At 39.3% G+C, this 22514-nt stretch overlaps 1 protein-coding gene across 2 annotated transcripts; it reads right to left on the bottom strand.

Annotated features, from left to right (window-relative positions):
- Positions 1 to 2819: 2819 nt before the first annotated feature.
- LOC146547140 (NLR family CARD domain-containing protein 3-like) lies at positions 2820 to 21626 on the bottom strand. 2 transcript variants are annotated; one of them, XM_085265874.1, is made up of 11 exons: positions 21574 to 21626; positions 19967 to 20104; positions 19784 to 19882; positions 17291 to 17413; positions 13942 to 14014; positions 12685 to 12898; positions 10802 to 12584; positions 10501 to 10674; positions 7103 to 7276; positions 6758 to 6804; positions 2820 to 6582 (listed from the first exon to the last, which is right to left on the bottom strand). In XM_085265874.1, the coding sequence occupies exons 2-11, from the start codon at positions 20053 to 20055 to the stop codon at positions 6011 to 6013; spliced, it is 3348 nt and encodes a 1115-aa protein (XP_085122000.1). In that variant the 5' UTR covers positions 20056 to 20104; positions 21574 to 21626; the 3' UTR covers positions 2820 to 6010. The 2 variants fall into 2 exon arrangements, with proteins under 2 accessions (XP_085122000.1, XP_085122001.1); XM_085265875.1 differs by lacking the exon at positions 17291 to 17413.
- Positions 21627 to 22514: the final 888 nt, after the last annotated feature.

Raw genomic sequence — 22514 nt, forward strand, 5'->3', positions numbered from 1 at the left:
TCACGTGTAAATGTGTTGTCTTTCCACTCACTCCACTTGATTATAACTGATTTATTTTTTAAAAACATTTTATAAAAAAAAAAACAAAAAAAAAAAAACGAGAAGCACATTAATTCATAAATGTGATCTAACAAAGGTAAAGGGAAAAAAATAACCATGTTTACTGTTCATATGGTTTGTAATTGGGATGAAGTAAACATCTGTTGAGTAATTTAACATAAAATTGTTTGATAGTGTTAATTTGGAAAGCCAAAACTCTAGCGGGTCCACCAGACCCATGAACACTAGCTGAGTAACAAAAATATGAACACCACACAAGGGTTAAAATCATATCGCGATTAGATAAAATATCAGATCTGATGGCGCTGACTTTTCCCCTGAAGTGGTCTGCAAACTGCTCACAGAGCGAGTCTGTGGGGGTTCTTTGGGAGCTGTTAAAATCAGGGTTAAATAAATGATCTATGGTGGAAAAGAGGACCTTGGGATTATTTTTGTTATTATTGATTATTTTGGCGAAGTATGAATTTCTTGAATTCCTTAATGTATTATTGTACATTTTGAGTTGCTCGCAAAATATTTGATGGTTGATAGTATTTTTATTTTTCCTCCATCTCCTTTCTGCTGCCCTGCAATTTCTTTTGAGTTTTTTGACTTCTTCGTTTCTCCAGGGTTTTACTCTGTTGAGGGAGGCCCACCACAGGTTGATCAATCCTGGGCATGTGTATCGCAGTTAGTTGACTGCCTTAGCTGCCCAAGTGATGTCAGCCCTTTTTAGCCATAGCCAGTAATTGGTCTTCTCAGCAGTGTTAGCCAATTCTCTTATAGCCTGCCATTGTGCCTGTCCTCTGATCCCAATCTTTCTGAGCAGTTTTGTTGTTGTACTGGCAACAAATCCGCCGCACTTCCACCAGGCGCACCTTGATCTTCCAGCCTCTATCCTCTGCCTCAGCTGCCAAGTTGGCATACTGCAGCTTTTTACGCTCAAATACTTCCTAAATTACTTCCTCCCATGGTACAGTCAGCTCAATAAAGTACACAAGTTCTTGGGAGTTAGACCAAAGGACAAGGTCTGGTCGCAGAGTAGTTGTTACGATCTCTGTGGGAAAAATTAGCCTCTGATCCAAGTCCACTTGCATCTGCCAATCCCTGGCAACCTTCAGCGGGCCCAGGTCTGGGTTTGACGGGCTCGTCCTCAGCTTGTCTCCTTCCTGGACAAATGCTGATAAAAACGGACACTCCTCTTGGTTCGTGGAAGGTTGAGCGTTGATGGATTTTCATTTGCGCTCAACTTTCTCAGCTAGACACCTGAAACCTGGTTGTGTCTCCATGTGTATCTGCCCTGAGTAAGGCTCGTCCTACAACCAACCAAGATGTGCTTGAGTGTGGCTGGGACTGTACACAAGGGGCAGGATGGGTCCTTTCTAAACCACAGCTGCAGATTTATTGGGGAAAGCAGCACATCGCATGTCGCTCGGATGATTAAACTTAGTCTGTTAGACTCCATGCCCCAGATAGGCTAGGGATAGGCAATGCCAGTATCCCGTCGCTATAGAGTGCAACGCTGCTGAGGCATTTGGGAAGTCCGAGCCACTTCTTAATGTAGGAGCTCACTAGCCTCTCTAGTCGATTGGAATGATTGAGCAAGACCTTGTACATTGTCAACGGCCACAGTAGTCTGGGTAATAACCCGAACTGGAAGTACCAGAGCTTCAGTTTCCCTGGGAGTGCAGTGTTGTTAATCCGCTTGAGGTCATTAGCCAAGTTCTGCCTTAGTTGTTCTACTTGTTCTGCATTATACCACCATCCCAGGCTCTTTATGGGCTTCTGTAATACTGTTGGAATTGGTTCTCCACTGATATAAAATTGCTCGGCTGTCAGTTTTCCTTTTACAATGGAGATACTTTTAAATACTCTAGGAACAACAAGTAGGCCTGCAGAGCGAGAGTGAAGTGCTCTAATAGGGTGATATGGTACTACAAGATCATTAAGATAAGATGGGGCCTGATTATTTAAGACCTTGTATGTGAGGAGCAGGATTTTGAATTCAATTCTGGATTTAACATGAAGCCAATGAAGGGAAGCCAAAACAGGAGAAATATGGGGTATAAATATAGTACTACAGTTGCCTGCTAGTACTAGGCAACTGTACTAGCAGTTGCCTAGTACTAGCAGAGGTAGAGGACCCGAGCTCGCCCGCAGGGATGAGAGGGCTTTTTTATTTTATTTTTATAAATGTATGTATGTATCTATAAAATGAAAGTGATGTTAAAGTTATTGTGTCATTCATAAATACTATTGCAGTCATGAAGTGCACCATGTTAAATAACCTGGCCACGTTGGGTAAAACCACTCTGACAGTACACAACACTGCATACATTGTTCATGAGGGAGAGAACAGCGAGCATAAAAAGCCCGTGACCTGGCTGTTCTAGTGGCAGCGACTCATTAAGAAAGTGTATCTATTACTGCCTCCTGATGGTCGCTGTCAATAAGTACAATTTTTCATATACCGACAAGAATCATTTTCACACCGATCCTGAGGTTTAATTTTTATCAGTCTGATCATGAGAACAATGATAATAATAAGCTGTTAAACACTGTTGTCAGCAGTAACCCTCATTTAATAATAATACACCAACACTCATTTAGAAAAAAATGTCTAATGTGAGACATCAGCTGTATTTAGTAAAATATCTATCGGATAAACAGAACTTTTTTTTATCATTTAATTTCTGTTTATGTTGGATGAGAAGCTCGGGTGACTGGGAGAACTAAGAAACACCCGGTACAAGTGCGGAGTCCACTGATTATATGCAAAATTTTGTTTTTACTGGATCTTTATTCAAATTTACGCATTACAGAAACGCTTTATTTTATTTTTATTATTTTATTGCCATCCAGTGGTCACTCTCAGGAACTACAACTCCATGCATACAGCACTGACAAGGACGATATTCACATTGGCATTCAGTGCTAACGTTCATCACTGATAATAAGAAAGTATTTAGTATTAAATGTCATGCAAATGACTAATATGAGCAGTGACCAACAGGAGTCTTGGTCCAGTCTTGATTCGCATCCTGAAACTTAATAGGCAGATTTAGCCAAGCAAGTTCTTCGATACATTTTATTCAACACATTCAAAACCACCAGCAGATATCTACTATTTTACTTCCTTACAAAACCAGTGCTCTATTTAATTTTTAGATATACCTCAGTAACTGTAACCATGCATGAATCACATCATATTTAAAAACACTGTGTACTGTGTTGAGACGTCATGGGTCTAGAGGTATTGCAAAATACAGTAAAAGAACATCATTCCATGATTCAGTTACTGGAAAAATCACAACAATCATCAGTGTGACTCATGGTATGTGTCCACAGAAGCTTTTCTTTTTGCGCTTCATAGTCATTGCCTATGTAGCCACGCAACTTCAGCAGCATTACATTGGTTTTGAGATATAGGGTAGTTACTTGAGTTGCAATGTTCATAATTGCATGGAGTTTATTTCTGGCATGTTTTCAGTGCTTTTGTAAACACTCAAAAACACACTTTTTCTGAATGAAATTATCTTAAAATAGATTCAGTGTATCTACAAGAAAGTGGCATTGTTTTAAGTTTAGTCCATCAAGTCGCCAATACTGTACAAAAACAGCTTGTGGACAGTTACAACAATCACAGCCAGCAGAAAACAGACTACCTCATGGTGTTCATGCTCAGATCAAAGTGTTAAATCTTCTGGGTTTAAAGACTGTGGGTGAGTAATTTTATCAACTAGGGAAACTTTGCAGAGACTCCCAGTTCTGATCTAACAAATGAATGTCTTATTCTAATGAGATCCCAGAGACTACAAGACAAAACTGAAGGAATAAGACACAAAAATGTTGAGGTGTTTTATAACTAAAATAACTATCTGGTCTGCAGTGGGCTGGATTTAGGTAAAAATGTGACAGTAAGACTAACCTAAAGTCCATTCAGCTGGTATGGTGATTGACAGTTGAACAGATGTCGTGATAGATTAGCAAGTTTTCCAGGGTGTATCCTGCTTTGATAACCTCTCAGTTATTAGATTATAATTCATTAACTGACACACATTCATACAGTACTTTATCTATGACACCTGAGCAACCATGAGGCCCTGTACCTCCATATCCACAGCCACCTAAATAAATGGAAGAACTGAGAACTAAATACTTCCACTTGTAGAAGTTTAAGGTAGTGAGTACTTGACAGTGGCTGCTCTCTGATATCACAGTTTATCTCATCTGCTGCAAACTTACCTGCCACCAACATGAACTGAATCACCTGAGATGAACTGAGCTTCAGGGACTAATTATACTAAACTGAACACAGAGATGCTGAAGAACCAAAAGGACAAATGAAGTTTGTTGGAGTCCTGAATAAAAACCCAAACCCAGGATAAAGAGGTTCAGTGAATGGGGTGTTGAAGGTGTGGAGGTGGATCAGAGTGTCAGAGGAGACTCTGTAGAAGGACAGAGTGCCAGCGGGCCAGTCCAGATATACTGCTACAAATGGAGCTCCTGTATACCCATCCATCCATCCATTTGCTTCCACTTATCCTTTTCAGGGTCGCGGGGGGCGCTGGAGCCTATCCCAGCTGTCATAGGGCGAGAGGCGGGGTACACCCTGGACAGGTCGCCAGTCTGTCGCAGGGCCAACACACAGGGACAGACAACCATTCGCTCTCACATTCACTCGCACATTCACACCTAGTGGTAATTTGGATTATCCAATTAACCTATCCCCATAAGTTGCATGTCTTTGGACGGTGGGAGGAAGCTGGAGTACCCGGAGGGAACCCACGCAAACACGGGGAGAACATGCAAACTCCACACAGAAAGATCCCGGCCTGATGGTGGAATTGAACTCAGGACCTTCTTGCTGTGCGGCAACAGTGCTAACCACCGTGCTGCCTCCTGTATACCCTTTATATTTATTTATCTGAGGCCAGAGAACCACCCTTTTATATACCCTTTTATATTTATTTAGCTATGCTCCTCTTCTGGGGTGGCTGTAGCTCAGGTGGCAGAGCAGGTCAGCCACTAATCAGAAGGTCGGTGGTTCGATCCCAGGCTGCATCCTGGCTGCATGCCAAATGTCCTTGGGCAAGATACTAACCCCGTGTTTGCCTACTGGTGGTGGTCAGAGGGCCCGGTGGCGCCTGTGTCCGGCAGCCTCGCCTCTGTCAGTGCGCCCCAGGGCAGCTGTGGCTACAATGTAGCTTGCCATCGCCAGTGTGTGAATGTGTGTGTGAATGACTGAATGTAGTGTAAAGCGCTTTGGGGTCCTATGGACTAGAAAAGCGCTATACAAATGCAGGCCATTTTCTGAATATTTCAATATTCATATATTGAAAAATATTGAAAATATACATATATTCATATATGAATATTTCTCGGAATAGTTCATCTCTGTTCAACAGCTTGTCTGGAAGTGCTAACATTTGCTGCTCATTCAATGCATAATCAAATCTGACCTGGAACATGCTCAGGGTACAAACATCTGTAGCAACATACACTAAGTTCTGAAATATTGTAATTGTGGTACTATTTTTGCTACTACTTTAGCAAAAAGCAAATTAAAAAATTCAAAGGCTAAAACGAATGGTACTGAGGGTAATGAACTCTATTGTAAAAAAAAAAAAAAAAGGGTCAAATTTTACCCAGACAGTATGGGACAGTATAGAAAGGTTTCTTTAACCCTCTCAAGGCAGGCGTTGCAGATTTGCAACAGTTAAAAGCTAACAACCTGATTACCCCACATACATATTTTATGAGGTTTTTTTACTCAGAAGTACCACTGCAGGTATTCTTTTGTGCATTAGCAACAAAAACTTAATTTGAGCCTGAGAGGGTTCAAGTTGAAGACCATAAAATGATGTTTGCTATTTGATTACACTTATAACTTATTCATTCATCAAAAGACATGGTGACATTAACGTTTGGACGGTACAGAGAGAAATAATGAGACAAGACGCTATTTACACTAAACTGAACACAGAGAAGCTGAAGAATCAAGAGAGATCGAAAACCCTGATGTTGTTCTGAACACAAACCCAAACCCAGGATAAAGAGGTTCAGTGAATGTGGTGTTGAAGGTGTGGAGGTGGATCAGAGTGTCAGAGGAGACTCTGTAGAAGGACAGAGTGCCAGCAGGACAGTCCACATACACTGCTACTCTGCCAGACCAACAATAGGAAGAGCAGATGAACATTTCTCTATTGTTGTGCCAAGCAAAGCAACCTCGTTTAGAGAAGCTGAGACACCAGGACTGATCGTTAAATCCAAATTCAATGTCATTTCTTTCATCTCTGTGCCCTTTTCTTGGGATTCTTTCATAACTCACTGATATGTGAACCTGTCCATTTTTCTCGACCTCCCAGTAACAGCGACCAGTCAGACCTTCTCTACACAGCACCTGGGGGCACCAGTCATCAAATCTGTCTGGATGATCAGGATATGGCTGCTCCTCCTTAACATATGTCACCTTCCTGTTGTTGTCAGACAGCTTAAGATTCTTGTGTACTGTGTTTGTGTTGATTGTGAGTTGACAGGAATCTGATGGAGAGAACAAACACAATCCAGTTGCAGTTATTGATCCATCATCTGTTCATTGATTGACACTTTGATGATGACTCCTGACATCAGAGATGTGACTGAGTGATGTGACAGTTTGAATATGGTTGAATGTGTGCTGCTTTGTGTTCATGAATCACATTAAAAACACACTTACACTTCCTCAGACCTGGTGTCAACCATTGGTCTCCTGAAGGCTCCACCCTGAGAGAAGGAGGGGGTTACATCCTGCACATTACATCGCTCTTTTACACACAAGGACAGACACACACATCTGTCTAAACTAAACAATGACAAAGATGTTCCTGCAGCTGCTACACACAAATATATCCAATTTATGTTCACTGCCTCTTGTAAGAGGAAAAATGCTCCTAACATCAGTGATTAACAGATCAGTCAAAATTTCGCAATAGTCCAATAAACAGATCAACAGTGAGAAATATTTTCAATCACTCCTCCCTCTATTAGAAATTGTCTGTGGGTGTAGCAGTCCTCTCCATACCTGAGAGTGTCCAGACTCCAGTCTGGATTCTCCAGTCCAGAAGACAAGAGCTTCACTGCTGACTCTCCCAGATGATTGTAGCTCAGGTCGAGTTCTCTCAGATGGGAGGGGTTGGACGTTAGAGCTGAGGCCAGAGAATCAGAGCCTTCTTTTGCGATCAGACAGCCTGATAGACTACATACACACACAACATATATGAAGGAAACTCCCAGGGAATTGCTGTGTGCTGTGAAATAATATGACATATTAAAATAAGAAGAGCAATAACTGAAACAGGGAGCTAGCAGCTATCATGTCATAGTATTCTAAATATCAGTATATATATCAGTCTATATCTGTCATTTGTGTGTTCATCTTTAAAGCCATTTCTTGTGCTGTGTTTTCAGATTTGATTCCACCTATTCAAATCTGTCATTGAGTTGGTTCTTATTAAGCATTTGAAGAGACGAGGTCCCCCCGCTTACACCAATTACATGTGAGAGAGGGTAAAAGGACTCAACATCCAGCCTTGTATGTTTAAAATGATACAGAATGCTATGAATAAATTATCTTAATCCGTGGTGCTAGTTTCAGTCGTTATGCAAATGTACTGTTCATAAGGTTGGGGAAACCTTCAATCAGCTGAGACTAAAGAAGTCACTTGGGTGAGTGATGAAATGTTTCTCCCACTGAAAACACTATGTCTTCATCTTAATCAAAAATATAACCGAAGTCTAATAATATGATTAATGAGCAATACAGTTTATAATGTCTGCTCCAATGTCTGGATTTTGTGTGTAGACATGATCCAGCTTCTGCCTTGTGAAAAGAAAAAATGTGTCTCCAGCTCATCTTTATATATGATTCTGAATGAAAAAAAAGGTATTAAGTATGTTGTGATTGTTAAACACAGAACCATAATTCATATGTGAGTTTGCTGACTTAACTGCTTAATTGCTTCTCACTGAGAGTGTGTGTGAGTTGGACTTGGAGGCTGTGTGTGTGTGTGTGTGTGTGTGTGTGTGTGTGTGTGTGTGTGTGTGTGTGTGTGTGTGTGTGTGTGTGTGACATTGAGAAGCTGGGAATATAAAAAAATCTCTGACTATAACATATGTATGAGCTAATAAAATAAACTCTAGTAAGTATATTTACTATTACTATAGTTATCTATATAGTATAATTGACAAGCACAGAGTTTTGAAGAGAAATAGTAAGAAAAAATGATTCCTATGTATTTGAATTTAAAAAAGAATTATGTTAAAACTGATTTTCATATGAGGATGAGTTGATGATAAATTTAACTCAAGTATCAGAAGAAATCAGCATTCGTTCAGAGTAGGTTAATTAACTTAGTATAACTCAGGTGATTTAATTATTGTTTAAAAATCTGAGTATTAATCCCAAATTAGTTAGTAGCTCTTACAGGTTAGTCCAGGCTTTTAAAAGTTACAGACCCCTGTGGCTTAGTTTACCGAGTCACTAAAATAAAACCAGTCATATTCCTAGAGCACTGATCTAGATGGGAGCTGTCATTAATATGTGTTGCTGGGGAATCTTCCTTGAGCTACAAGGGTTCCTCAGAGATAAGAAGGATAGACATCCAGAATAGATGCAGTTAGAACTGAGCAAATCCCCTCATCTGTTGGCTCCATCTAAGCTCTGCACTCTCAACTGGATAATGCTCATAGGATCAGAGACTAGACTTTATAAACAGAGAGCCGAGGCAGATTTCGTGTACTGGGGTTCTGATTTCACAGATCAACATAGTTCACTTGATATCGTTCCCTAGTCCATCCAGCATGTGAACACTGGAATATTGTGAAAATACTTTTTTGTAATTTAATGTGGTATGGTAAACTTGTATGTATTCTATAGTGAAAGTGAAATATTTCAAGCCTGTGTTTTAACATTGATAATTGTAGCTTATAGCACATGATAATCAGAAATCTCAACTATGGTCATATTACAGTAAAAAAGTATTCAAACATTGTATAAGCAGTCTAGGTCAGTAACACCCAACCACAGTCATGGAGAACAGTGTTGATAGTTGACAGTTGTGCAGACTATGATGATTAACACCTTCCACAAAAAGTATAAAAATACAGACTAGCTCAAGGCTGCTATCAAATCACAGTTGGCTTTAGTAACACCAGACAAAGGTTTTCTTAGAGCTGTGGTTCATTAAGCCAAAATATTGACCCGATGATGAAAAGTAAAATCATCAAACTTATTATATTTTTATGAGAACAAAGTGAATATCTAAAAAAAGGTCACCGAAGTGTCATTCAGAAGGAAAAGTCTAAAAATATTTGATCATCACAGTTCAAACATTTAAATGTATTGAAGTTGAAGTGTTTGACAAGAGTATTACTAAAAGGTTTTTTAACCCTTTAAGACCTACCATAGAACCAAGTCCACCAGAGCTTACTTTATATTTTTACATGCTGTAGTGCCATTTTTGTTGCTATACATCAATACAACTGTTATAGCCCAAATTTTAATAATATGTTTGCATTAAGTCCATAGTAACTGCATAAATTGCAAAAAAGTGCAATAAACTACAAATAATTTCAAATTCGTTTTTGTCTTTTTTACATATATTTCTACTTGGAGAAATTTAAGAGGTTCATCCCTCAAAACTTTATATACAAAGAAGTTGCAAAAAATAGTTTACAACAACAGGAAATTTATTTTGAGTGTCTTCATAGTTTTATTTTTGAGATACAACAATTTTTATATACTGCAGAAAAAACTAAAAACAATCCTATGATGCAAATTTGCAAAGAAAACAGCATGTGCATCAAAATAAACTATTTAAAGCAGTGCAATTTGAGTTCTAAGCATGTCAAACATGACTTAAAAAAAAAAACAGTATAGGCTTTTAAGGCCTACAAGTAAAAAACTACATTTTCCGCGAAAATGACGTCACTTCCGGTTTTGGGCAGGTAATGGGGGACATGCGATCGGTCACGCTGATGTCTATTTCAATGTAGGAAGTGTTACGAACAGCTGATCGCATTGGCAAAGTGTGTTTCTGGAATATTATGTTTTTCTTCCTGCAAGCGCTTTTTATGCAATTTTTGCAAAGCTATATGTGGAAGGAAACCGTGACCTAGGACAAGCTGATGGCATAAGATGTAAGTACAACTCCTCTGGTTTCATGTGCAAAAAAATATTATTGCGCTAGCTTACGTGGTTCCGGTTCTACAGGTATTTAAAAATAGTTACGCAAAACCGGCTTTAAAGGGTTAAATGTGAATTCACAGTCACAAGCAAGAAGCAAAAGCAGAGGAAAATAATATAAAATCTTAATAAAATATCCAAAATAAAGAAGGATATGCAACAATTAATTTGCAAATCATACAGTCTTACAAATTCATCTACATGTTATGAGTTGTAACAGATATGTGAATACTGACCTGAGACTTTCCAGTATACAATGTGAACTCTTCAGTCCAGAAGCCAGCAGCTTCACTCCTGAATCCTGCAGGTTGTTGTTACTCAGGTCAAGTTCTTTGAGATTAGAGGACGGGGAGCTGAGAACTGAGGACAGATCTTCACAGCTTCTCACTGACAGGTTACAGATATTCAGTCTGCAAAATGTAAAAAAATAAAATAAAATAAGAGAAAATGGAAATAAGAAAATGTGTAGTAAGTTATTAAATACTCTCCACTGTCCACTAAGTAATGGATTGTAAAGAAACACCACTGTTTACTTACAGAGCTTTGCAGGAGGCTTTGGTCACAGGCAGCAGCCTCAAAAGAGCCTCCTCTGAAGCAGAGTATTTCTTCAGGTCAAACACATTCAGATCTTCTTCTGATGACAGTAAGATGAAGGCCAGAGCTGACCACTGAGCAGGAGACAGTTTATCTGTAGAGAGACTTCCTGAACTCAGGGCCTGTTGGATCTTCTCCACTAGAGAATGATCATTCAGTTCATTCAGACAGTGGAACAGGTTGATGCTTTTCTCTGCAGACAGATTCTGATTGATCTTCTCTTTGATGTACAGGATATTTTCCTGCTTGGTCTGTGAGCCACATCCTATCTGTGTCAAAAGACCTCGTAGGAGAGTCTGATTTTCCTTCAGTGAGAGACCAAGAAGGAAGCGGAGTAACAAGTCCAGGTGTCCATTTGGACTCTTTAAAGTCTTGTCCACAGCACTCACATAGAATTGTGTCTCTGCAAATTCTCTTGTTTCACACTTCTGGGAGATTTGATCTTCCAGCAGATTGATAGCAGACTTAATAAAGGTCAGATGGACATGAAGAGCAGCCAGAAACTCCTGAACACTCAGATGAACAAAGCAGAACACCTTGTCCTGGTACAGTCCTCTCTCCTCTTTAAAGATCTGTGTGAACACTCCTGAGTACACTGAGGCTGCTCTGATATCGATGCCACACTCTGTCAGGTCTGATTCATAGAAGATCAGGTTTCCTCTCTGCAGCTGATCAAAAGCCAGTTTTCCCAAAGACTCAATCATCTTCCTGCTCTCTGGACTCCAGTGTGGATCTGTCTCAAATCCTCCATCATACTTGACCTTCTTCACTTTGGCCTGAACCACCAGGAAGTGGATGTACATCTCAGTCAAGTTCTTAGGCAACTCTCTCCTCTTTTTGGTTTTCAGCACATCCTCCACAACTGTAGCAGTGATCCAGCAGAAGACTGGGATGTGGCACATGATGTGGAGGCTTCGTGATGTCTTGATATGGGAGATGATCCTGCTGGCCTGTTCTTCTCTGAATCTCTTCTTGAAGTACTCCTCCTTCTGTTGTTCAGTGAACCCTCTAACCTCTGTCACCATGTCAATACACTCAGGATAGATCTGATTGGCTGCTGCAGGTCGTGTGGTTATCCAGATTCGAGCAGATGGAACCAGCTTACCTCTGATGAGGTTTGTGAGCAGCAAACCCACTGCAGTGGGCTCTGTAACATCAGTCAGGGTCTCTGTGTAGTGGAAGTCTAGAGGAAGTCGACACTCATCCAGACCATCAAAGATAAACAGAACCTGGAAGTCTTCAAAGCTGCAGATTCCTGCTTCTTTGGTTTCAGTAAAGAAGTGATGAACAAGTTCCACCAGGCTGAACTTTTTCTCTTTCAACAAATTCAGCTCTCTGAAAGTGAATGGAAACATGAATTGGATGTCCTGGTTGGCTTTTTCAGCAGCCCAATCTAGTATGTACTTCTGCGTTAAGAATGTTTTTCCAATGCCAGCCACTCCCTTTGTCAGGACTGTTCTGATTGGCTTATCTCTTCCAGATGTCTGGAAGAGGTCTTTTTGTCTAATTGTTGTTTCTGGTCTGTCTGATTTCCTGGATGTTGTTTCAATCTGTCTAATCTCATGTTCTTGGTTGACCTCTGCAGTCCCTCCCTCTGTGATGTAGAGCTCTGTGTAGATCTGATTCAGAAGGGTTGGGTTTCCGGCTTTAGCAATTCCCTCAAACACACACTGGAACTTCTTTTTCAGGTTAGATTTAAGTTTATTCTGACACATGATGGGGAATCCTAAAAGAATACACAAACAACATTTATGTAATATAAATAATAATAGTAATAATAATAAAATGGTCTACCACTTATTATATCTTTAGAGAAATCCTCTTACTATTCTCCAGACGTTGAGCCAGCACCTCCTGCTTCATTATTCTCAGGAAGTTCGCTGTGATCCGAAGAAATGCCTCGCTGCTGCTCTTCCTCTCCATCTCATGGTCACCCTGCAACAACTCCTCTGCCTGACTCTTTATGTAATCTGGACTCAGAACCTTCTGGATCTTTTTCAGTTCATTCTTCACAAAAGCATTGAGGTTCTCCTCCAACAGCTGGAAAACATTATTTGAATGCTACATTCACATTCAGACTGAAATCATTGAGAAACATCAGCCATGCATCAGCTATATGTTGGACATACTTTTAATGTAATGGTCTAGTTCTTTCTTTATTGCCCTTTATATTGAAGCAAGCAAGCATTAGCCATGATTGCTTTTTACACAATTATAACAGTATCTACTGATACAATATATGTTTTATGCCTCTCCGGTGAAGTGATTCTCCTGACCGGACTTACCGGCTACCTTGTTTTTCTCCTACAGTGAAAAGGGACATGGCGAATCAGCACTGGTGTGCTGGAAAAAGAACAGAACCTTGATATTCTCTGAAGTTCTGGTTATATTCACAATCCAAAGCTCTAAAAAAGGATAACTAAATATTTAAGTAAGTTGTAAATAGACTATACGAACAATAACCACATAATCGATGTGTGGTTATCATGGCTAATATTACCTGGTAAAGTATTTAGAAGATAAGACAACTAGGATTTCGATTCATTAATTGTTTTGCATATAATAACATTTACAACCACTTATAATTTAACAACATTACATAAATCAGTCAACGGTTACTTATTATTATTAACTTACAAAATATTGGCAAGATATTTTATCATCCAGATGAGCAACATAGGATTGGAATGATCAGCTGACTTTATCCACCTCATTTTGTTACATTAGACACCTTGAAATGTGTCCATACTAGCAAAAAGAGCATTAGCTAACGTCAGCCAGAAGAAAGCCACGTCAGTCAAATTCCTGGTAGCCCACACCCAGTCTTCAATCGATAAAACTTGCTTTCTCCCTGCTAAAGTTAGTTAACATTAGCTTAACTGAAAGTGCAAATAAACTTTCTCCTAGTTTTAATCTAATTCAATCTGTTTGTAGTCCTTATGTGGAGTTTCTGGCTGAATAAAGTTCCATCAGGAGCTAAATCAAATTATTAAGCTTTTCTTTTGAATTTTATTCTTTGTGAAAAATTGAAAAACTTACAATGAAATGAACAGAAAAAAACAAGTAATTGTAAACGTACAGACCTTAAATATGGAGTCCAGGTGTTTTTTATCCTGCGGGACAGTCGGACCAGTGGGAACATCTGACCTGGTGACACTGTAAAGAAAATTTCAAGAATTGGCTTCATTCAGTTTTATGCTTGGCAAGTGATTTTTATACACTTTGCCCATACAAGTATACAAGTTATATATATATATATATATATATATATTGTGTTGCTGCTATCAAATTCAAAATGAGCAACTGTTCTTGTTCAAATGACACATTTTTGTCATTTAAACATTTGATATATTTTCTATTTTCTGTGTAAATGTGTAAATTAACAACTACTGTATAATAAAATGGTTAAAAATCCATAAAAGTGGCATCACACTTGTTATACATTCGAATCACTTAAACTAAACCATCATTCTTCAGTAATAAACAAAGCCAACTAAGTATTGATCCTAAGATGTCAATCAGCTACTCAACAGGTGGAATATAAGGCAGCTTTGCTAACCAGCACATTTCTGCAGCACTAAAGATGTTGAACTACAAACAAGACAGAGAAGGCTAATAATACAAATAAATATGCAGGAATTACCTGAGAAAACACTCAAACTTAACGCAGACGAACACAAGGCTAAAAAATAGCACAAGAATCTATGTATCCTGCCAAAACAACTACTGGAAATAAACAGCCAGAAACCTCAAGATATAAAGGAGAAACATAACAATTGAATGTAACAATTAAAAAAACTAGATAACAAACAGAACTTTAAATAATAAGCAAGAATTCATTACAAAACCTCACAACTCTGGATCAAAGACCCAGGATTAGGAAAAATGTTTTTTTTAAGTTATGATTGTGACAAAAAGTAAGTGGTGCTAAAAAAAAAAAAAAAACAGAACCATTGTACAATAATTAGTTAATTAATGAAATAAATATCATCTTGGGGAGGCAGAGTTTCTCTGAAATAAAGATGGGCAGAGTTTACTGGTCTGCAACAAAATGCATCTACAAATTACTGAACAATTTCAGAATAATGTTCCTCAATGTAAATTTGCGAAGTCTGTGACTATCTCATCATCTACTGCATCATCGTAGGGTGCCAATGGAAGATCATCACTTGTTTCATTGGCAGATTTATTTCACTTATTTCAAGCAAGAATATCTTGTATTAAGTGAAAAAACTGCCAATGGAACAAGTGAAAATTCTCCAGGTCCAAGATGCACTGTCTAAAAACAAGTTTCTATATCTAACTTAAATGTTACTCTCTAGCTGACTTTCTTATTTTAAGTGTAATGAGATTATTTTGACTAGAAATTAGACAAATATACTTGGTAAGATTTTGAGTTTTTGCAGTGTAGGCATGACTCTGTCATGAAAATCACTGGATGAGCTAAGGAACACTTCCCCATGGCATACGCAAATGCAGGTTAAAGCTTTTTCATGCAAAAAAATAAGTAAGAAGTGAAAATAATCCAGAAATAGCACTGCTTTCTCCGGGCCAAAGCTTATTTAAAATGGACTGAGGAAAAGTGGAAAACTGTTCTGTCATCAGACAAAAGAAAATTTGAAATTCTTTTTGGAAGACATGGATCTTTCATCCCCCAGACTAAAGAGGGGGAAAAAACATGCAGCTTGGTATCAGTGTTCAGTTTGACAGCCAGAGCCTCTGATGTGTGGGCGTGCACTGGTGCCTATGGAACTCGCAGCTTGCAAATCTTAAAGGCACCATCAGTGCTAAACGGTTTTAGAGGAGCCTGAATGTAGAGCTGGCCTACCTGCAGTCCAGATCTTCAAACAACTAAAACCTTTGGTGCATCATAAAATGAAAAATATGACAAAGAAGACCTGGAGCTGTTGAGCAGCGAAAATACTATATCAAACAAGAATGAGACACCATTGCTCTCCCAAAGGTCCAGCAACTGGTCCCAGATGTTTATGGACTGTTGTGTAAAGAAGAGAGAGTTCTACACAGTGGCAACCTTGTTCCACTGGGCTGTGCTGCTGCCATCAAATTCAAAATGAGCTACTGCTCTTCTTAAAATGGTACATTGGCTTATTTAAAGATTTTATATGTTGTCTGTATTCAATTGTAAATAAGATGTGGATTTATGAGATTTAAAAATGATCAAATACAAATTTTATGTACATTTACACAGCGTCCTTAATGCAGTTAACTCTTTATTAACTTGGTTTTTCTGAGCTTTTCTTTTTTTCAACATGTTCGTAAATCTGTTTTTCATTTCAAACACACACTAGACTCATAAACTCCGTCATCAGCCGTGTTTTAGTTTTTTCTTCTTTGACTTTCACTAAAAACAAAAACACATCAAGCTGAGCTCATGTTGAAAAATTGACATACCGTATTTCCCGGACTACAAAGCGCACCTGAATATTAGCCGCACAAGCTAAAATCAGGGGAAAATCCTGTTTTGTACATACAATAGCCGCACCTGACTAAAAGCCGCAGGTGTTTCAATGTTGACTTATCATATGTAAGAGAATATGCACAAAGGGAATTGTCAGGAAAGAGATGGCTGTTTGGAGACACATCCCTTTTATTAATATTTTGAAAAACAAGTTATAGGTACATATTTGCACATGTAGTACATAACAGTAACCTATAGCACACCAGAAAAATAGATTCGGACTACCTTTTAGGCTCAGGTGCAGTGACACAGCTTTAACAAGAAGAAAAGTCAGTCATTCACCATCATCTTTCTCTTCTTCCTGCGCACTAAAACCACCAAAGTCCTCTCCTCCAGTGTCGGATACAAACAGGCTCAGGATGGCTTCGTCATCCACTCTCCGCTTCTCTCCTTCGTTGTCACTTTCAAAACCAAAGAAATCCTCGTTGTCAGTGTCAGAGTCGAACACCCTCAGAAGGGCCGTGGCGGTGTCCTCCTCTCCATCATGCAGCAGTCCAGCCCTTCAAAATCCGTTGGTGATCGTGGATGTTTTCACACTTTTCCACGCTGTCAGAATCCACCGGTGGAGTTGGGCATAACTTGCTTTTCGCAAGTTTATCGCCGCTCATCATCCACGCCTCCCGCTGAACGCGTAGCGCTACTTTGAAGTTTGTTTTTCGAGCTACTTCGTACGGCACTACGTTGCCTGGCGGACGGACATGTGACTAACATACCACTCTTGAACCCCGATCCTTCCGCCAGGCAACGTAGTGCCGTACAACAGCGGAACAAACAAAACAAATCGTCTTACGATATGACAAAAATCATGGACAATCCATAGAAAAGCCGCACCTGACTAAAAGCCGCAGGGTTCAAAGCTTGTGCAAAAAGTAGCGGCTTATAGCCCGACAATTACGGTATTCCTTTGTTAAGACATTTCGGAGCACTGTATGTGGAGCAAAGCTCATGTTTACCTCTCCGCAGTACAGGGCTGTCCTTTAAATTCAATGACCCGTTCAGCCGAGGCAGTGCTCTTCAAGGACACATTGCTAGGTTCAGGACTGGGGTCAGATCCAGCTGTAGTCCTAACTGTATTTCTGTAAATAAAGACGGTGCATTGATTTGAGGGCTCAGCAGTGCCATGGAGGTCAGAGAGTTTGTGACAGTTAGACATGGTCAACTCACATCTGAGCTCTAGTCTCACTCTCATCCTGCTTTCTAATAACATCAATATGATGTTCAACTGAGGCAGCAGTCTTCAAGGAGATGTAGCTGTGCTCAGGTTCATGTTCAAAATACAGAGTTTTTAACAGTTTACATAGTATGGAGGAAGCTAACAAGAAAGGCATTCTTCCTACACTAACAACTTTCTTTGTTTGCAGTAGTTTGTACTCGTTTGATGACGACAAAAAAACGCTCAGCTGATGATTCCTGCTGGCTTTGCTCCTCCTCTGATGGTTACCTTTGAATCTGAGATCATGTTGTGCTGGTTTACATGGTTCACAAAAGGGCTGCCACAAACGATTATTTTGATAGTCGACTAGTCACTGATTATTTTTGCGATTAGTCGACTAATTAGATCCATTGGACATAAAATGTACAGGATATTGCACCAGCATGCATCTGCTCTTATATAACTATCATTAGCTTAGTGTTTAAAGTGTTTAAGGTATGTGCTAACCAAAACTAAAGATAAGATGATGGTTTATTAAACTTTTAATGAAATTTGCAGATTGTCTTGGTGGAGTTTAATAAACTCAGCCGTCTGCTCCTTGCTATCTAAAATATTACAGGACACTGGAGTAAATTCTCTACCATCTCACACTTCTGTTTAATTGGTTTTCTGTTTGACGTTTATTCAACTGTGTGAAAACTAAAACTTTAATCTCAGCTAAACCGGTTTACTCAGGAACAAACAAAACACTGAAAAAAGCCAAGCAATAGCATTTTTAAGTTATCTAAGTGACTTATACTGTATCATGTTAAACCTTAGTAGCGAAAGACCGCGGACGGTTTGAAAACGATGTGCCGGGAGTTGAACCTTGACCCCCCGGCCAGCTCGTCTATGAAAACGTCAGATCACTTTTGCAAATGTGTGATGTCTTGATAAATTGAGCAAATATTTGAAGTTTACACAGCTACATTCTCGCCTGAAAATATCTGAAAACTTTATTTTGCAACCCAGAAAGAGTAATAACAGTAACATTAAACCTAAGTAGCTGCCGCCATTGTTGGAAACTGGAATTGACTGAGCCGCGCTATGAATTCTGGGATAGGTTGTGTCACGAATGATACACCCGACCAATCCTTCAGATCTGGGGGAAATTAAGGACGCATTTGCCTGCCGCATATGGAGAAGTCTTCAAGTTTGGACAGCCTTTGTCGCGTCGCTGTAACATAATCGGCCTACAAATGCGGCCTCTGAATTTGGACACAGACTGCTTCTTCTTTGGCGTTTAACAGGAGCTGGCATCCTTGTAAATGCATTGCTGCCATCTTTTGTTTCAGTCCGTTACTACACTCTTAAATCCTACTTATTCCGGCGTCTTTCAGCATCTTACAAAGCTTCAAAAGACGCGTCGACTATTAAATTAGTCGTCAACGTAATCGTGACTACTCGAGGAATCGTGGCAGCCCTAGTTCACAGTGTTTGTGTAATATGGGTAAGTTAACAATTACTGTATAATGAAATGGTTGGAAACAAATTAGAAAGGCATCACATTTGTTTTAGTGGAAGAATAAAAGCTGCTGACCTCGCTGAGTGGAAAAAGAAATTCAAGTCACTTAAACTAATTCATCATACTTCAGTAATGAACAAAGCCAAATAAGTGTCGTCCTAAGATATCGATCAGCTACTCAGCAGGTGGAATATAAGGTAGAGGCCGTCTGTGCTAACAAGCATATAAAGAAAATGAAGGTTTGTATGTCGACTGTAACCACCTGAGCAGAATGATAAAAACACAGACGTGAGGCCGATGACCTGCTGCTGCTAGCACCGCTGATGGTAGCAGTACTCATCTCTACTTTGGATTTAAAAAAGCCTTTCTTTACATCTAAAAGACATGATAGACACATTTTACTTGTCTTTGTTCAATCTCTGTATCAGGAAGCTGCCACTGTATATCAGTTCTATGCTACCTGGTCCTATAGACCACCTCAAACTCATTTCAGTGACAGAATCATACTGCAGGTCTCTGAAGTCTGTCCTCAGCTCAGAAGATCTGTTTTAGTTCCTAAACTGTATTCTTTGTTAACACTTGGTTAATTTAACAGGAACAGGAACCATTCAGATTCTGTGGGTAGCTGTTTTAGATGATTTACCTCTTTAATTCTTCAATAACTGTGTTTGTATCGTTTTAAAAAATTTTCTTAAATATTTTAAATTGTATTTGTCATTTTAAACTTGTGGTAAACTATTAAACTCTGTCATGTAAATAAGACCCAAAAAAGCCCATGTTCATGTTTACCTCCCTGCAGCAGAGGGTTGTTGTTTAAATTCAATGTGGCGTTCAACTGAGGCATCACTCTTTAAGGACACACAGCTGGGTTCAGGTCCAGGTTGGTTCCTGTGAATAATGATGGAGCAGTGATGTGAGTGCTGAGCTGTGACATGGAGAAGAGTCATGGACAGTTAGAGATGGTCATCTCACCTCTGAGCTGTGGTCTGGCTCTCATGTTCCCCACACAGAGTGGTTTTAGAGGGAGGGACTCCCTCCTCTCTGTCCTCACACTGATCCATGCTGCTGAATTCACATCCACATCAGCTCACACACACTTTCTACCTTTACCTGGAGAGGAAACACAAATCATCCCAGAACATACAGGATGCATTTAATGACACGAGTATCTAGTTCTAATCTAATCTCTCACACACCCTCTGTGTTTGAATGAAGGGTCTGCTGTTCTAAACTGACCAGCCTTTAGGGTCAGTGGGTTATAAATCCCTCCAACAATGAGTAACTAAAATCTGTGAACATGCATCACCTGTTTTTGACTGATAAGGAGGAAACTTCAAAAACAGATACCCTACAGGTTTCCCACATCATGTCTGCAACAAATCTATTTATAGATTTGAATGTATAAATAGCATGTCTGACATTATTACAAGAAGAAAGAAGGGAGACTGTACAACACTTTGTTTAGAAGGAAAAAACATCTACTATCCCATAATATCATGCCCTGTTTCACCTAAGACATGAAAACATGACAGGCATAATAATTTAAATGAAAATGTATGTGAAAATAAGGAATGACCATTTGACCTTTACCTTCACTGTTAGGTCAAAGTTCACTTTGTCAAAGTTCGAGGTCAAAGGTTACCTTGATTTTTAACCATATTGAGCAATATAGCATATGAAAGGCCATTGAAAGGGCTGTAAAACACTAATTATTTTCAATATGACGCCCTACCACGTCACAATGACGTCATGACCTGCTGACGCCATCCTACTGTAATTAAAAACATCATTAAACCTCAAACTTTTACTTTTGCCCTCCTGTATAGAGCGCTTCTGAGGTCCACCTAAGTAATAACCAGCATTCAGTCGAGAGCAGCGTCTCAAAGGCCAGCGTGGATGCCGCTGCGCCCACAGCTGGCAACACTCCATCACTACAAGTTGTTACGATATTACTTCAGGGAGCAGACATGACACCGTCTTAGGTTTTAGCCATCACTTTTTTATTATCTCTACACCACCCTCCGGTGGCTTCCACATGAACTGCACCTTAAACAACAACTGTTCACTCATATCATGACACAAGTATCATAACAACACGCATGATTTTGTAATTCTGTAATTAACATTAACATTAACAACATCCTCCTTAAAGTGAAAGTGTTGTAAACATAACTTCTCACACGGCCAACATAAGACACGCAGGAATTTGACACACAATGAACCTGCTCTCAAACTTGACCTGAAAAGCATGTAAGGATTAACATCCCGACGGGAAACAGAAAGTAAACAGAAACAGATTTTATTATTTTCCGACAGATGTAAGCTGTCTTTTAAAGTTGTGAGTGGTTGGGGTGACTGAGGTTGTGGTATTTAAAAACAGCGGTCGTTAGAGTTATTTGGGGAAAATGGCTGTGTTGCCTCATATAACGGAAACCAGCTGGAAATGCTCCGCCCCGACTAAAGTTACCAAAGTCACTGGAAGAGCCGAGCGGCGGCTTTCTGCTGATTCTATATGTAGCAGAGTGAAAGCAGACACTTCTCTGACAGCGAGCATACAGTTGAAATAAGGGAAAACTTACAGTCCCGAGCACACGGTGTAAAATCCAGCTGCTCTACCAGTGGTCTTCTTCTTTGGCTATTAGAAACCGGCGCATTAGCGCCAACTGCTGCCAAATAAAATAAACTTCATTCTGATGAGGACTAATCAGCTATGACCACAAACGCATTTTATAATGAAATAATATCTGTAAGGGAACCTTGAAATATTCCTATTAATAATTAGTGTTCATTATTAATTCACTACCTGCCGTCACTTCTTCCCATAATCAGATCATTTCAATTCAATTGAATTTTATTTATTCACTTTATTTTATTCTTCACTTTGAGGTGCTTAATATTTATATGTACAATAATACAGAGAAAACACCAATGATCAGGCAGCTCACTATGAACAAGTGCGTGGCAACACCAGGAAGAACTCTCCAGCAGAATCAGGCCAAGCTGCCATCGCTGGTTTGGGAAGGATGTGAGGAGGACAGGACAAAAGGCATACTGTGGAGAAGTTACACGCAAGACAGCACAAATTATAATCAAATTTTCTTCTTCTTTCTTTAATTCTTTATTAAATCTTTATGGAAAGCAGTGTGAAGAAACTACTACTGCTACACTTACAGCTTTCAAGTGTTAGAAGTTACATGTCAAATAAAGCATCAGAAGTCCCTTTGATAGTGTCGTCACAGAGGGTTAATAACAGACTGTAACATCTATTTTACAGATTTATTTAACAATTTAAACTAAAGTCCTTTAGCTAATAACCCATTTGTATTTGTAAAGGCTAAGCTTACGCTTGAAGCCACTGAGGTGTTTCTTGGCAGGGGTGACGCGATGTCACTGGTATGCATTAACTTATTAAACTTGATACAGTCCAATAACTCCAGCCATACTTATCTTGTCCTTTAGATTCTTTATTCCAACATGATTTAACATAACAGTGCAGCGGTCACAAACTGTTTGCTTCCTC

Source organism: Mchenga conophoros, linkage group LG23 (genome assembly GCF_057382185.1).
Source record: "Mchenga conophoros isolate Kocher_MC1m ecotype Shallow Benthic linkage group LG23, M_conophoros_male_GT1.1, whole genome shotgun sequence".
Classification (NCBI taxonomy): Eukaryota; Metazoa; Chordata; class Actinopteri; order Cichliformes; family Cichlidae; genus Mchenga; species Mchenga conophoros.